The following is a 16,824-nucleotide window of genomic DNA, read 5'->3' as shown; positions in this document are numbered from 1 at the left end:
GCTGCTTTCCTCACGACCAGGGCCATGTGCCTGAGATGACCATGTAAAGCATATCTATTCTCAATGGCATCACGCAGAGCCAAGAGTAGAAAAACTGCTTCATTGTAGAGGAATCGCTTTACAATAGAGCAGAGTTTGTAATGCATGATGATGGCTGCGATGGTGTTTGGTGGTGGAGGGATTTCCACTATAGGTTAGTGTCAGCAGTCATCTCTCATTTAGCGCTCCTTTCAGCTTCACCCAAGCACAGATGATGCTGTGGTCAATTTTCTTAGCTAATATATTCTCTCCCGAAACACCCTGATAACACCACCTTTATTAGTTAACATCACCTTATGCTCAAGTGTGAGGTGCATTGTCCTTTGCAAGTGCATGCGTATCTTCGTGTGTGTGTGTGTGAGAATCAGAGAAAGATGGAGGGAGAGTTTGACAGTATATTTGTGTGTGTCAATAAGCAGTGCTGCTGTTTTTTCTCCCCTTTTTGGACAGCTGTATGAATTAGGATTTGCGTGTGCTTATAAGAGTCAAATGAAAGGCACTGAGGATGAGATGATTTACTCTCGTCGGCTTAAACGAGCCCATCACCAAATCACACGCGCATTAAAATCCAAAATGCTCCTGATTATAGACCAGTCAAACACACTGACTATGAATGCTAAGAAACCAAAAAGATTTTCAAGTTGCCCTCTACGCGCTCAGTCTTCTCGCTTTATACAGAAACCTTTCCCTTATACTACCCTTTCTTCTTCTCTTCTCTTTTACGGCTGTTATGTAGGCCCAGGAACATTGTTAAAGCTCTGAGACCTTGACCCGTTCTATTCTTCTGTTTACTTGTTCGAAAGGAGAATACAAATCTTTATGCCGTGTTTGATGAAACCGTCATTTAAATGCCACAATGTAATCTGAGACATAGAGCCGTCCTGACGCACGGCATAAGCCAGACTGCAAGTAAAACCTCATTGGAGGGACAGTTTGATTGGACGCCTGCCAGTGCCCATGACCCTCTCATTCAATTGTACACGAAGACAGCAGTCCTTAGGGTGCATTTAGGCGCTCCTGTTTACAACAATCTGGATTGTTTACGGCCGATATTTAACAGGTAACAGGACAGTGGCAAATTCTGAAGGGAGGCGCTTTTTTCTCTTCGCTAAGCCTCTGTTGTAGCTCCAGCGAAGCCAGTCAGTACGCCATTAATCTGCTTTTAATTAGATTAAAGCGTCTCTCACAGAAACAGGAAGCAGCACTCTTGTGTCTCGAACAGGGCCAAACAAAGGCTCCAATTGGCAACTAAATCTCACAGTGCTTCCTCCTACTTTCCTGGAACCATTCTTGTCTCATAATTATCACTTTACTCCAACTGCTCAGGTTTGGGGAGATGTGGGAGGAGAATGACATGGTTAATCATCTGAAGAGCCTGATGTTGCTGGCTACTGTGAATTCCTGGCACTTTTTTGGAGTTTCACAGAGCACAGTAGGAGGAGACAGAGGGCACTGAGGGTTTTTGAATAGGAAACAAAGTTAGAGCTGTTATGTTAATGCACTGCTAGTGGAGAAGTGCTGGGAATTAGAGATGCCCCACTGTCCTCTGCCAAACGCAGGTGGATAAATGCTGCCATGCATGAACACACACAAAACACATAATAATCTTCAAGGACTTCACTCCACTAATGATGTGTAGCACAGTCACTCTCTATGAGCTCTCCTAGGAATAGCATTATTATGCAAACCTCTTTGTATTTCCAACAAAACACACGGTGGTCCCACTTACATAAACCTCTTGCTCCCCTCATTTGTTTTTCACTCCGTGCCTTATTATCAGTCCTTTTCATCACTGAGTAGTTGAAGCGGGAGTCGCAGTAGCCAAAATGTCAGCTCGGAGCCGCTGGCTATTCTTATAATTAGTCCTTTTTCCTGTGTGTTTTATTAGCAGCAACAAAGGCAAAACTGGAAGACAGGGAGTGTCAAGTTAGCTGTAGGTGGCTGAGTGTGCTCAGCGGATGACACTCCAAACAGCTGGTGTGGCAGATAGGGAATCAGATTTAATCTCAGCAAGGTGGGAAGTGGGCGTGTGGAAAAAACATTAGCATCTGGGTAAGCTTTTATAATATTTCTTTTTTAATATGTTGGTATACAAGCAAATTATGGTACTACAATGGTAATTTCACTATAAATTTAACTCTCAAACACCACAAACCTTTGGCTGATATGCTCCTCCACCATCACCCATCATGGCATTACAATATACCAGGTCATTTACAGATCCAGACAGTAGTTTTCAATGGTATTAAATGCTTTCTCATTAACTGATATTAGGGCTGGGCGATATGACCCAAAATTCATATCTCGATATTTTTTAGCCGGATGGCGATATAAGATATATATTCAATTCAATTCAGAGAAAAACCCAACAATCATATGACCCCCTATGAGCAAGCACTTTGGCGACAGTGGGAAGGAAAAACTCCCTTTTAACAGGAAGAAACCTCCGGCAGAACCAGGCTCAGGGAGGGGCGGCCATCTGCTGCGACCGGTTGGGGTGAGAGAAGGAAGACAGGATAAAGACATGCTGTGGAAGAGAGACAGAGGTTAATAACAGATATGATTCAATGCAGAGAGGTCTATTAATACATAGTGAGTGAGAAAGGTGACTGGAAAGGCAAAACTCAATGCATCATGGGAATCCCCCGGCAGCCTACATCTATTGCAGCATAACAAAGGGAGGATTCAGGGTCACCTGGTCCAGCCCTAACTATATGCTTTAGAAAAAAGGAAAGTTTTAAGCCTAATCTTAAAAGTAGAGATAGTGTCTGTCTCCCGAATCCAAACTGGAAGCTGGTTCCACAGAAGAGGGGCCTGAAAACTGAAGGCTCTCCCTCCCATTCTACTTTTAAATACTCTAGGAACAACAAGTAGGCCTGCAGAGCGAGAGCGGAGCGCTCTAATAGGGTGATATGGTACTACAAGGTCATTAAGATAAGATGGGGCCTGATTATTTAAGACCTTGTATGTGAGGAGCAGGATTTTGAATTCAATTCTGGATTTAACAGGAAGCCAATGAAGGGAAGCCAAAACAGGAGAAATATGCTCTCTCTTTCTAGTCCCTGTCAGGACTCTTGCTGCAGCATTTTGGATTAGCTGAAGGCTTTTCAGTGAGTTTTTTGGACATCCTGATAATAATGAATTACAGTAGTCCAGCCTGGAAGTAATAAATGCATGAACTAGTTTTTCAGCGTCACTCTGAGACAGGATATTTCTAATTTTAGAGATGTTGCGCAAATGGAAGAAAGCAGTCTTACATATTTGTTTAATATGTGCGTTGAAGGACATGTCCTGGTCAAAAATGACTCCAAGGTTCCTCACCGCGTTACTGGAGGCCAAGGTAATGCCATCCAGAGTAAGAATCTGATTAGATACCATATTTCTAAGATTTTCAGGGCCGAGTACAATAACCTCAGTTTTATCTGAATTAAGAAGCAGAAAGTTAGCGGCCATCCAGGTCTTTATGTCTTTAAGACATTCCTGCAGTTTAACTAATTGGTGTGTGTTATCTGGCTTCATGGACAGATAGAGCTGGGTGTCATCTGCATAGCAGTGAAAATGTATGCTATGTCTTCTAATGATACTGCCTAAGGGAAGCATGTATAATGTAAACAGAATTGGTCCTAGCACTGAACCCTGTGGAACTCCATAATTAACCTCAGTGTGTGAAGAGGACTCTCCATTTACATGCACGAATTGGAGTCTATTAGATAGATATGATACAAACCACTGCAGCGCAGTACTTGTAATACCTACAGCATGTTCTAATCGCTCTAATAGGATATTATGATCAACAGTATCGAACGCTGCACTGAGGTCTAGCAGGACAAGCACAGAGATGAGTCCACTGTCAGAGGCCATAAGAAGATCATTTGTAACCTTCACTAAAGCTGTTTCTGTGCTGTGCTGAGCTCTGAAACCTGACTGAAACTCTTCAAATAAACCATTCCTCTGCAGATGATCTGTTAGCTGTTTGACAACTACTCTTTCAAGGATTTTTGATATGAAAGGAAGGTTGGAGATTGGCCTATAATTAGCTAAGACTGCTGGGTCTAGAGATGGCTTTTTGAGTAAAGGTTTAACTACAGCCAGCTTGAAGGCCTGTGGTACATAGCCGATTATTAGAGATAGGTTGATCATATTTAAGATCGAAGAATTAATTAATGGCAGGACTTCTTTGAGCAGTTTTGTAGGAATGGGGTCTAAAAGACACGTTGATGGTTTGGAGGAAGTAATTATTGAAGTTAACTCAGAAAGATCAATTGGAGAAAAAGAGTCTAACTTAATATCAATGGTACTAAGAGTAGCTGTAGATAATATTACATCTGTGGGATGATTATTGGTAATTTTTTCTCGATATATTTTTTTTAAAGCCATAAAGTAAGAACAAAAAGAGAGTTCTTAGTCAAAGCTGTGTCCCAGATGTCACACAGGCACTTTTATTAACATAGAGCAGATGTACATAAAATTTACTCAAAAATAAATTATGAGCATTTATTAAATAATAATGCTCCATAAATAAAAGAAAACAATGTTGTTTTTGTGCATAACAAAAAGCTCACAATTGTGCAGTCAAAATGTAAACTAAAAGACGCTGAGCACAATAACAAAGACAGATTTCACAGCTGCTCTGTTCCCAACTTGTACTGCGTGACTGACAGCCTGGAGTTTGAAATCCACTTCGCAACCACGTCTCTTAACAGGTGCCATTTATGGTCCTTATACACAGTAGGGTAATATTACGTTGAAGCACAGTACGTATCACTCCGCGAGGCTCAGCCGTAATGCTCCGACAATCCATCAAGCGGTGCAGCTCCGTAGCTTACCAAAGTCGTACTAAAACATTTTTTGACAGATTGCTGAGTGCTGTGTACCACATAAAATCGGTTCGCGGCCATCAAGCACAACCAGAATTCATACATAAGGCGCGCTGTCAACTTTTGAGAAAATGAAAGGATTCATTAGCGTGGTTAGCTCGTTAGCGTGGTTAGCTAGCTAACACATTGACGCCGTCCAGCCCCATGCACGGGGCGATGCGCAGTAACTCGTTAAAGGAGATTTGCCGTGTCCATCTTGTTGCTTCCTGCAGGTGAAGCGATGGGGGAGGAGGGGGAGTTGTGTTCAGTGAAGGAGAGGCGAGGCCGAGTAGCGTAAAGACGAAAGTGGACAAAAGAGAGGCAAACTTGCGGCTCCACAAGTATAATTATAATGTAACATAGACTATATCGATATAAAGGATATTGTCAGATCTTATATCTCGTATAAAAATATATCGATATTTTTTAAAAACTCGATATATCGCCCAGCTCTAACTGATATAGTACTCATAAATATTGTATTTAGGCAATGTATTATAGCATAGCTCACACCAGTAGAGGGCAGTCTCTACTGGTGGAAAAAGCAGCTGAGCTCAGTGAGCTGTGAAAGATGGTGACAAAACAAAGGAACAAAAGCAACTTCTAAATAAGAAGGAATACATCTGCCCCTGCCTGGAAGTATTGTGGACTGACTTCTTCGAGCAAGAATCAGTGGAAGAAGGATGGGAAGGGATTTCTCCATTCTAAATCAATTACATTTAAATGTTATATTAGACTAGTTCTGCTACAGTCACACTCGGGAAAATACTCGTGGCACAACCAGAATTATTGCAAGCATGGTTTGAAATGGCTACTCTGAACACAGAGGCCAACTACTTGCAATCAGTTGCCATTCTCACAGTCTCAGAGCCTGGTTCTGCTGGAGGTTTCTTCCTGTTAAAAGGGAGTTTTTCCTTCCCACTGTTGCCAAAGAGCTTGCTCATAGGGGGTCATATGATTGTTGGGTTTTTCTCTGTATGCATTATTTTAGGGTCTACCTTACAATATAAAGTGCCTTGAGCTCACTGTTGCTGTGATTTGTTGCTATATAAATAAAATTATATTGAACTGAAATAAAATTGAATTGGAAAGTGACTTTGGTGTGTCATTAAAATTAGCCAATCCTCAATCTCCCAAAAAATTTCAGTGTAGAAGAGGTTATTCATCAGTTAAGGTCTGGCACCTCTAACAGGTTCTGAGGATACAGGTTTTCATAGTCTTAAGACATTCTGCACCTCCACAGTTCTTTTGTATTTATCTTCTGCGTTAAGCTTGTTGACTTTAAGTTTAAGTGACTTTATGCACGTGCCTTATAAATGAAACTGCTGTTTCCATTGTCAGGGTGATAATAAAAAGCCAATAAGATGGAGTCTGTCTGGTATCAGTCTGCTGTCAGTTTGGCTTAATGGGATGAAATTGCCAATTACATGCAATCTGTTTGTGAGAATACAACAATTAACTGCAACAAATTGGTGAAAATCACAAATCTGTTGGCATCTAAATACACAGAAAGTTCCATTAAACAAAAACAAACATTAACTACTCACTATTACCTATGCCAGAACCTCAAAGAGAGAACCCTCACTGGGTGTTGCACACTGCTTTTTCTCACTCAATGGACATCATGGCAGGGTCTAATGATTGTGATATATGAAGCTGTTTGTTATTGTCTAAAATATAGTTCAGCTAACTTACCGGCAATTACACTGTTAACAAAAGCACGTGGGAAGGATACAATGTAACAAAAGCCCAAAGTTGGCATTGGTGTCATCTAATTTAGTGGTTGCAAGGATCACATAACACAATACAGAACTCCATAACCTCACGGGGAGAATCATGTCACTGTAATGTGCCATAGGGAAAGACTTCCCAGCATATACTTTCACAGGGCTCTTACCAACAGATATTACTTATCAAACCAGGAACGGGGGAAAGTTTCACACCTTTTAACATTAGGATACAATGTGTCTGATTTCTGTCTCAAATGCTTCTTGCCTGTCTTTTTGCTCTTACAGCTATTTAATCACCCATAGACATACAAAGTGTAAATGGGTAGTACGATCTGTGTCTTTATGTAAAGGCATCACTTATCTCTTGTTGCCACAATTTTTTGTTAGTGATAGACACAGTTTAAAAGAAAATGCTTGAAGAGCATGATTATGACTAAGTTTGGTTCCAGGATTCGTTTGTTTAGTTATACTCCATGTAAATATAAAGTCTCCTGTGTTATAATATCTGTTTTGGGGTTTTGTTTGTTTGCATCCAATTTAGTTTTGTCTCATCTGACTGTTGTGACAGCAAGGGAACAGAAATATAAAACCGATCCGAGTCAATCGTCCTTTTCTTAGAGCAGGGTAGACCTTCCTCTGGACATGGCTGCATCCACTATAATAAGGACACACAACACATTGTGAATTTGGCACAAGGAAGGTGTAATGCCAAGAGAAATGCAACGACAGCAGCTACAGAGAGACAGAGAGTGATACAAGGTGCCAGACAGTCTGGAACCAACACTGTGCGGAGTGGATGCTATGTGTCAAGACAGCCAAGAAGCTGAGGGTGAGAAAGTATGTGTGAATGTGCATCGGCCATGTGTCTGTGCAAGCATTATATGCTTATATACACGCTTTGTTTGCCATCTGCATGTCTGGATTAGATGGTCGTGACGTAGCCATCACTATTAGAGGTCTCACCTGGCAGCAAAATGTAGCGCCAGGAGAGGAGATGGAGCAGGGTGGCAATTGGAACAAGCAAGTGGTGCGTTTTTGTGGTTAACAAAGGGGCAAGTGAGTCACTGCAGTCAGCTGGTTGCGGACTAGCATGAAGACAGCGAGGCCAGGTGTCAGCATTCGTTATGGAGGTGTTAAATTCCAAAGGCATGAAAATAGAGAGCTTCTACTTGGTACCACTGCTTGGAATTTGGGAGATGGTGAGGTGTTTATTGTAGGCTAAACTTTTCCTCCTGACTAGAATTGTGTTTATCTGAAGTAGACTTGCCAGCAGGGTAATGACGCAAAGATTCCTTATTTTGAAAAATGGATCTGCTTTATCACATTTCCCTGCTGAGGCAGGATGTTCATCAAGCCTTTGGGCAAGTGGCTGTTTTTATCCTTTTCCTCCACCACTTGAAGCCATAAAGAGAGATATAGCAGGGAGGATTAAAAGAATCAGATTCTTGCCACAGAGCCATTAAGTGAAGTATTTCTCCTCCATGTGAGGTGACAACACCAGAGACAAACAATCAAAGTGGAGCTCTATTTTCTCTAACTCAATTGAGCCCCTGACTTTTCCGACATCAAGAGCTAAGACGCATCAGAGACAGAGATGACTCCGACAGCAAAACAGTCAGTGTTCATTACACTACACATCGAGATCCCCAGTGGGTTGATATCAAAGTGGGTTACAGAATACAATAAATAACAGCTCACACTAGTGTTGTTTGTCAATGCTAAGACTTCTCCGCAAATTAAATGCTTGGCTTGCTAGAAAAACAAAAAAACAACAACAAAAAAACAGTGATGCATGTTACACAGTTGTCGTCTTTGTAAACGCGGGTGTTTTCTCAACTGCTGGTTGAGAGACGAGGGTTGTGGGTTTGCGCGACAAGAGGAGTGCAATAAATCTCTCATGGATGGAGAGAGCACCAAAGTGGCAGAGAGCAAGACAAATGAGAATTAGTACTGGAGGTGGAAAGAGAAATGGAAAGCGCTGAAGCTTTTCAAACCCAATGTCTTTATTGCTCCGTCACATTGCCCTTATTGTCAAGATATGACTAATTAGCTATACTTAAAGCAGTTTGGATCAAAAAGCTTCACTTGAAATTAGACACAGATTACCAAAAAGATTCATCATGGTGGGAATAAGCACTGACACATCAAACACATCCACCAAGTTTCCAACCATTTCCTCATATGAAAACATACAAGTAGTGTAGCAGTAAAAGGGTATTAGGGTTTTAACTATTGATCATTTTTCTGCAGAAAGAATGATCTCAGTCTTTTCATAAGTCGCAATGATTGCAGAGTTTCTGCCCTGGTGTTATTAGCCAAGGTCCGCTTGGGCTAAAACAGCTTGAAAAACCCACAAAGACACTTTAAAAAGGACAAAACAACAAAGCAAATGTTAGAGAGCTGATATCTGTCCACTTATCTCTACTAATTAGTGACTATAACAGGCTAGAAGGTTTTTGGGAACAGCGTTAACTGCTTCTCATTGCTCTCTCGCTCTTATATATAAACACCTTGACATCTTTTTCTGTCTCACTTGTCACCCATGGTGAGTGCAGAGATGCACCTAAACCAAAGCTCTGTTGTTCCATGTGTGGCTCACAATTAGCGTTACAGAAGGGTACTGGTGCCAAATTAATTGAGGGCAATGTTAAAATGCCCCGCTGCCAGTCAAACTGCTGGTGGAGACCCTGCTCGGGTCTTTTTTTTTTTAATTTAGTAGTATATGGCCAAGTGCATACAAAAGTAATGATATTTTCACTCACTTCAGTATATCAGTTTAATCTAATTAATATTTAATCATTAGCAGAGTGCCCACATTTTACAACTCTGTCTGCACTATAAAAACAGGGATGGTAAAAAGAAAGAATAATTAAGAGGCTTTCTCTAGCATACACAAAACACTCCCTCTGAGGTAATTACACTAATAAACTCTTTCTTAAGAGTTTAAGATTATTTGATGAACTGGTTAAAATCTGCAGCTCTTCTGATTAATTGCTCCTTCCATAATTCTTCTTCTACCCTATTGCAATCTGGAAATATTAAATATCCATCCATCCATTCGCGTCCGCTTATCCTTTTCAGGGTCGCGGGGGGCGCTGGAGCCTATCCCAGCTGTCATAGGGCGAGAGGCAGGGTACACCCTGGACAGGTCGCCAGTCTGTCGCAGGGCCAACACACAGAGACAGACAACCATTCGCACTCACATTCACTCGCACATTCACACCTATGGGCAATTTGGATTAACCAATTAACCTATCCCCATTAAGTGCATGTCTTTGGACAGTGGGAGGAAGCCGGAGTACCCGGAGAGAACCCACACAAACACGGGGAGAACATGCAATATTAATATTTAGGTATTAATGTTTCTCCTAGGGTTGCATAATTAAATAAACTAAACTACATTGCACTTTTAAAGAAAATGGAAGACGATCTGGCTAGATGGAAGTCTCTATATTATTCATGGGAATCGTCGCTTCAATAAAAAACGCTGGTCTAAGGAGCTTGGAAAGAAAGACGTGTGGACTTCTTTAAGTTTCTGGAAGACGTTTCACCTCTCATCCAACAAGCTTCTTCAGGTCTAAGAGCAATTGGCGGAGAGTCCTATTGGACTCAAAGGCTACGTCCACACTAGCCCGGATAGATTTGAAAACTGCGTTTTCGTTTGAAAACACTCCGTGTCCACACTAGCATTTTCGGTCGTTTTCACAGAGTTGTGCGTCCACAATGAAATGGCCGAAAACGCTTACGTTCCAGTACTGCGCATGCGTGAAACGCAAGAAGATTCAGCCTGCCTCATTTCTGTCTGCTGTTTATTTACTTTCCGGCTCTTTGAAACGTCGCGGCAAAATGTCGAGGAAAAGCACCGAGTTTTTTAAATGGACTGACAATGAGGTGGAGTTGTTGCTGCGAGTAACACAAAAGCACAATGTGCAAAAAGTGAGTGAGAGTTAAAGAATTTGAAGAAAAGCTACGTGAAGCATGTACAGACTGATTAATCTTTAATAGGGCTGTCAAAGCAAACAAAACAACTGCTGTATAATGCCCTCTGCTATCTTTGTTTAATTGGTCACATGACTGCATCACATGACTAAAATGTGTCATCGTTTTCAAAAGTCTCCGTTTTCGCTGTCCACACTGCGACGCAAAAGCACCATCTTCAAACGTATTCGTTTTAGAGAGCGTTTTCAAAACGCTGCGTTTTCCTTCAGGTAAAACACCGTATCAGTGTGGATGGGAAGCCAAAACGGAGAGAAAACGATGCGTTTTCAAATGAAAACACATTCGTGTGGACGTAGCCAAAGAGGGTCATGGACCCCCTTTTGTTCCTCTCCCTGATCACACGAGCCAAGGTGTGAAAACTGGTGTGGGTCATAGTCAGCCAAGGTTTGACACCTTTCCACACTCTATCATGTGACTTATTGAGAACAAATGACCCAAGATGTGAGTGGGCGTTAAGGCGTCTGGGAAGGGATCTCGAATCTGGATTATAGATGGCAGACGGTTGGTGTCGTAAGCCCCGCCCTCTGTTCAAATATGGTCATTCACAGTGGACATAGATGGCTTCTTTCACTCCTCTTTCAAACCATCTGTCTTCTCTGTCCAAAATGTGAATATTGGCATCCTTGAAAGAGTGACCTTTGACCTTTAGATGCAGATGTACAGCCGAGTCTTGGCTGGGTCTCAAAAACACTGGGATGTCGTGATTGGAGAAGACTCGCCTGAGTTTCTCTGAGGGGCTGATTGACCCTCTGGGCGTATTAGTGCCAGGACTAAGGTTTGGTTTGTTCTCTGACATGCACTGGCAAGTATGGGATCTTTGGGACTCCCCCCATGACTGCTGTAAGTACACAGTCTTCATCTTAAAGTGCCCATAATGACATTGAGTTTAAAGCTTTTCCATTCTGCAATCTGATCCCACTGATAATATATGCATTTGTGGTCGGAGGCATGTGTAAGAATGATTTTACTGCAGGCCACAAATAAAGTTATCTTAATTCACTTGGGGGAAAAAAAATCTTTTATTAGCTGAGCGAGCAGTTGGTCGATTTTTAAAGGCTGAAGCTTGTTTTTTTATGTCTCAAGGTAAAACGCTCTTAGTCCTGGTTTGGCTATGATCTGAACTCTTGTACTCGCACACTTTGGATGCTCTGGCTCACTGAAAACACAAATACATCCTCAGCTGTGTGAGGTGCTTTCCACCCTCCTGCATCATGAGAGTACTCTGACAGTAAAGCATAAGAGCACAGATAAAGGGAAACATATGAAGACTGTAAATGTAAGGTCTAATTAATTGGATACAGTGTTTCCTCAAAGGAAAGCTAACAACTGTTTCTCTGTCCTTTCAATATTTTATTCAGGCTGGAAGAAACCAGGAAGAACCAAGATTCCATTCAGGTTTCCCCCCCTCACCACTCTTAAGCCACTTTCACATATGTTGGAAAAACCAAATTGGAACATTATTATTGGAACAGTCGTCCTTGCTCGTATGCAGCACACATGTGCTATTCTCACACAGCTGCAAATCGGCACAACAGGACATCACACGGACTTGGTGCTAAGGAGTCGGCTGATCATAAACCTTTTAATGCTTTAGAATTGATTAAGTATGATCTATAAGTTAACTGCATAAACCCTTTCACATCTTTTCCGTTCTCCCACCTCCTTCTCCTCTCCTGACCTTTTTCCAATCTAAGGGTAAAAGCTGTGGTTTCAATTAACTGCTGGGAAAATGTTTCAACATCTCAGGGGCTGCCACACTCACAGGCTCTTTAATGGAAAGGGTCTTTTCACAATTCTTAATCACTTTTGTTACAGCTCCCCTCCCCAGTAACTTTGGACTTCTCTAATGACGGGATAAATAACTCCGACCTTCAGTCATGCTGACATTTATATAACATTATTTTATAAGCCATACTTTACACAGCAGCTATTTCTAATCCCTGAACTACATTATTTCTCTTCCAGTGCTCACAGTACATAAAGTTGTAGTCAAATGACACCAATGCTGGAACTACAGCCTTGGACTTTTGCAGTGGGCAAACTTCCTACAGGTATTACACAACTTTTCACTTTTGTTTTCAAGAAACTAAATCATTCAATCTTATAAAAGTTCACAAACGATTTTTTGTTAAATTATTGTTTTAATGTCAGACAGTTATAGTTTTTATCCTTTCAGCCCTGGTGGTGTTTAACAGCCTTTAGATGCTACTGAAAAACTACAGGCCCTTATAGTATCTGTGCACACAGATCAGAGGGCTATTTTTCAGAGATTCAAATTATCATTGGACTGTGATATCGGCTTATTGATCCATAATCTGAAAAATAACCTGTTCCCACACAGGCTAGGTCTACACCGTACGTTATCATGGTAATATACCCTGGTAAGAAGTGAACCGTCTTCATAATAATCCTAAAGTTACATAGTTAAGCTCAAATCCTGCTTCGTAGCTCAGGTCTCTGTTATATCGGCCATCTGCTTTCACAGAACAATTTTGGAAAAACCTGATGTACTCTGACTGCCCAGCAACAACTTAGCAGACACACAAAGTACAGCATTTAACTGCTATTAGTCAGTGTCGGGCATGTTGTGTTACTTATTCACATCTGAAGCTTTTAGTATCTTTAAAAAGTTGTCTCAAAACATGCATCAGACAGCCCTCTAATCACAACCGCTGTCAAAATAAAATGCCCACAGAGCCCTTGCTCTCTTGTCTCCTCTTTTCTTCTTTTTCCAGCATACACACACACACACACGCACACACACACACACACACATAAACAAGATTAATCATTGCCCACTGCCAGGTCCAGCATGCTCCCTGCATTGACCTCTCCCTGCCTGACATCAGATCAGGACTGGGATACACATGTAATCTCCCATATCTCCCTCAGCCTTGGGAGCTGCTCTCGCTCCCTCATTGCAAACGCCCCCCAGGTGACCAGCGGATGTGATGGTGATGGTGGTGGAGGAGGTGGGTAGTGGAGTATGTGCCCCAATCACACAAATACACATTTTCACAGAAAAAACAAACAAGGCACCCAGAGGACTTTTACAGTCTTTCAGTAGCAAGCGCGTCCATCCCTGATGTTTCCCAGTGAAGAAAAAGTGATAAATGTGCTTTAAAAGACATTGTGGGTTTTGCTCTGGTGATTAAGCTTATTATCCATGCATCTCACTGTTGTTATTCTGCTGTGTGTTGAGCTAATAAATGTCAAATATGATTTGTCTGTCTGCGAGCAAGAAAATGCCGGGGCCGCTCTCTACAACACGAACCCATACACTCATCTCAGCTGTGCATGACATTTAGGCCTATAACGATAATTGCTTTCTCTGGAGTCTAAACTCTGACGGGAGTTGTTTCCACACTGTGTAATGCAATCGCAGCACCAGCCTAGCTGCTATAGATCCTCAGCTGCAGTGTGGCAGCTTGGCTTTTACCCATGAAAACCCAGCCAGTGGAAAATATTAATTATTATCCTTGTAGCTCATCTACTTTCCTTTACTTTAGGGGCAATTTAAAAAAAGGCAAAATCTGCTTAACTTGGAAAAGCACAGCAATTAATTGTGATCTAGTTTAACGAGGGCCCACTTTGACGTGTTAATGTGGCTAATTAACAGTCAATCAGGAAGTGATATGGACTTTGAGTGCCTGCCACTAGACATTAGCCACATTTCTATCCAAAGTACCCAAAGCTTCTACTTACAAAAACTTTTTAATGTAACTAAAAGGTGCTTTGAGAACAATGGTTGTCTGCATTTTCACTGTTCAAGCATCGGAGTACATTAGATAAAGTAATCTGCCGATGTTGTGACAGGTAAATCTGAGCAGCGAGACGGCACTCTGGAGGATACAACCACTTTGGCAGAGGAAACTTGCCAAAGATACACACAACTGTGGTGAATTTTTGCAAGCTTTTTACCAGAATTGTCTGTGAGGTGGCAGAGATAGACAGGGTGAAATGTCAGCCAATCAGCACAGCAAGCCCCACACCCAAAGTTGCTGAACTCTGAGAAAGTACAGCTGCGGAGCGGTGACTTTCAAGGGAATAAATCAATTTCCACAAACTTAGATGCTGGTCCCTCCAAAGGTTCCTGCAGTAAGTTAAGTGGTTGGTAATGAAGGTGCTGATGTGTTAATACCACACAGGGGTGTTTAACAAGGGCATGCGAATTCCACAGACACCACGGACACTTTACTGCAGAGTAATGTACTGTACTGACATACACATGAGCAAATATACATCTTTCTCCTAACTCGATGAGGTTTGTACTGCAGGCTAATTTGCTTTTATGACAGTCAACTGCCTGAGAGGCTATGCCTGCCTGCCTGCCTGCGCGCGCGCACGCACGCACGCACGCACGCACGCACGCACGCACACACACACACACACACACACACACTCTACTGCATGAACCACATGTCAAATCTGGGAATGATGCCCCCTGCAATGTTACCTAACATCATGTCTGTTTGTACAATGCATTAGACAACAGAGAAGAGAGAATAAGAGTCTTTTAATATTTGACTATGATCAATAAATAATAATCAGTTTGTGGATTCACAGACTGAAATTAAGGCCTCAAACAACCATGTTTTCCCAGTAACCACACTGACTCAAGTTCTCAAGCAACAGCTAAAGACATCTCATACTCAAGCTTTGTGTGTTGCTGACAAACATTTTCTACAATACTCCAGGGTGGAAGCAATGTGGCTTCTAGTTATTATGTGATAATAAATCCTTTGGGTAAGGGTAAGGTCGACTTTCCTAATCTTTTGAACGTAGTCAACCTAAATCAGGAAGTTATGACATGCCAGCTTGTTACTTTTCCACTGTGTAAATACTTGGCAACTGTATTAGCAGAAGGTTTGCTGTAAACAATGTGGCTTATCATGAATGATTAACATGATTAACGTTGCAGGGAGATGGTCAGCACCTCAGCAGTTGCTAATTAAGTCATTATATCGTGATGGCACAAACAATAAAAGCTTTTAAAAAAAACTTGAAAACTGAAACGTTCAAGAGGACCTAAGTGTTTTTGTTTTTTTAAAACCAGAACCAGAAAAAACTCTGGGAAGTTACTGGTCAGAGCCAAGATTTTTTTTTAAATCAAATTACCTGGCAGAGCTGCTACACCTGTGTTTACTGTTTAAATTTGTGAGCTTTAGACTTCACTCACACAAGACTTGACACTGGTTGGTGACTTCCTGAACCCCAGTTTCACACAAGAGACTGACAGCAACCTTCAGAAACCACTTGCCAAACCAGTCCTGGAATGCAACCAGCAGTTGCCAGGGGATCACAGTGTGGTCTGTAGACTGATGCTTTAGCAATCAGTTTCAGAGCAACTGCCACCACCTACAACTGGATAGGGAATACACATGTTTCCTTCATGACCTGTGGTTGCCAGATGATCAGTAAAGCGCCATTTCTATGAGGTACTCATCAACATTGGTTCCTAGGTGGAAGTACCTGGTACCAGGTACTTTTTTAGCATCCTACGTTTGCTCAGTTGAGCTGAAAATATGACGTCAGACTGTATTCCACTGATTGACCAAGGTATGACGCCACTGGATGAGTCATGAGCGACACCTTCACAAGAATCAAACCCACCATTTTTGCAACCCGGCAACACACAAATGACATCGTGAGACTTGAGCCACGTTGCTATAACAACAGCACCCATACTGAACATACATGATGTAAAAGAAGATGCTGTCCATCCACTCCTAAGGTGCACTGTCAGAAACAACTTTGAGCACAGAGCAATTCAACATATTTAACAAAAGATGATTTTCAGCCTCCGTATACAGTCAGAGGCTGTTTATTGCCTGTTGTGCCTCAGTGCATTGTCACAGCATTTAACAAAAAGAAGGGCTTACAGAATTGATGCTCTCACAAGCTGCAAACAATCAACCGTCCCACTGGAGGCACAAAACCATCAAACAAAGCTAGCTCAACAGCCAGCTAGCCGAGAGCCTCTTTCTCACTCAAAGGCCTCCCACACTCTTGTTGACCACCACAGAAACGACTTGCCCCCACCCCACCCAACCCAACCACTCACTCACTAGATGAGATGTTCTGTATAGATTTAGCGTTAAAATGTTTTGCTCACAAAGGCCTACCTTTTGATGGCTCTGTGCGCTTAGGCAGATCCAATGTGTCGTAGCTTTTGTCATTCTCACCGTTTTTTCTGCCTG

General features: G+C 41.9%; 1 protein-coding gene across 12 annotated transcripts in view; it reads right to left on the bottom strand.

Moving 5' to 3' along the window:
* arvcfb (ARVCF delta catenin family member b) overlaps positions 1-16,824 on the bottom strand; it is a 266,459-nt gene that overhangs the window by 29,642 nt on the left and 219,993 nt on the right. For all 12 annotated transcript variants that reach the window (XM_076890600.1, XM_004567262.4, XM_076890606.1 and 9 more), the window contains one exon: positions 16,750-16,821. In XM_076890600.1, the coding sequence (XP_076746715.1) occupies positions 16,750-16,821 (72 nt within the window). The remainder of the gene's footprint in view (positions 1-16,749; positions 16,822-16,824) is intronic.

Source organism: Maylandia zebra, linkage group LG12 (genome assembly GCF_041146795.1).
Source record: "Maylandia zebra isolate NMK-2024a linkage group LG12, Mzebra_GT3a, whole genome shotgun sequence".
In the NCBI taxonomy this organism is placed as follows: Eukaryota; Metazoa; Chordata; class Actinopteri; order Cichliformes; family Cichlidae; genus Maylandia; species Maylandia zebra.
This window is presented reverse-complemented; position numbering and strand designations above follow the sequence as displayed.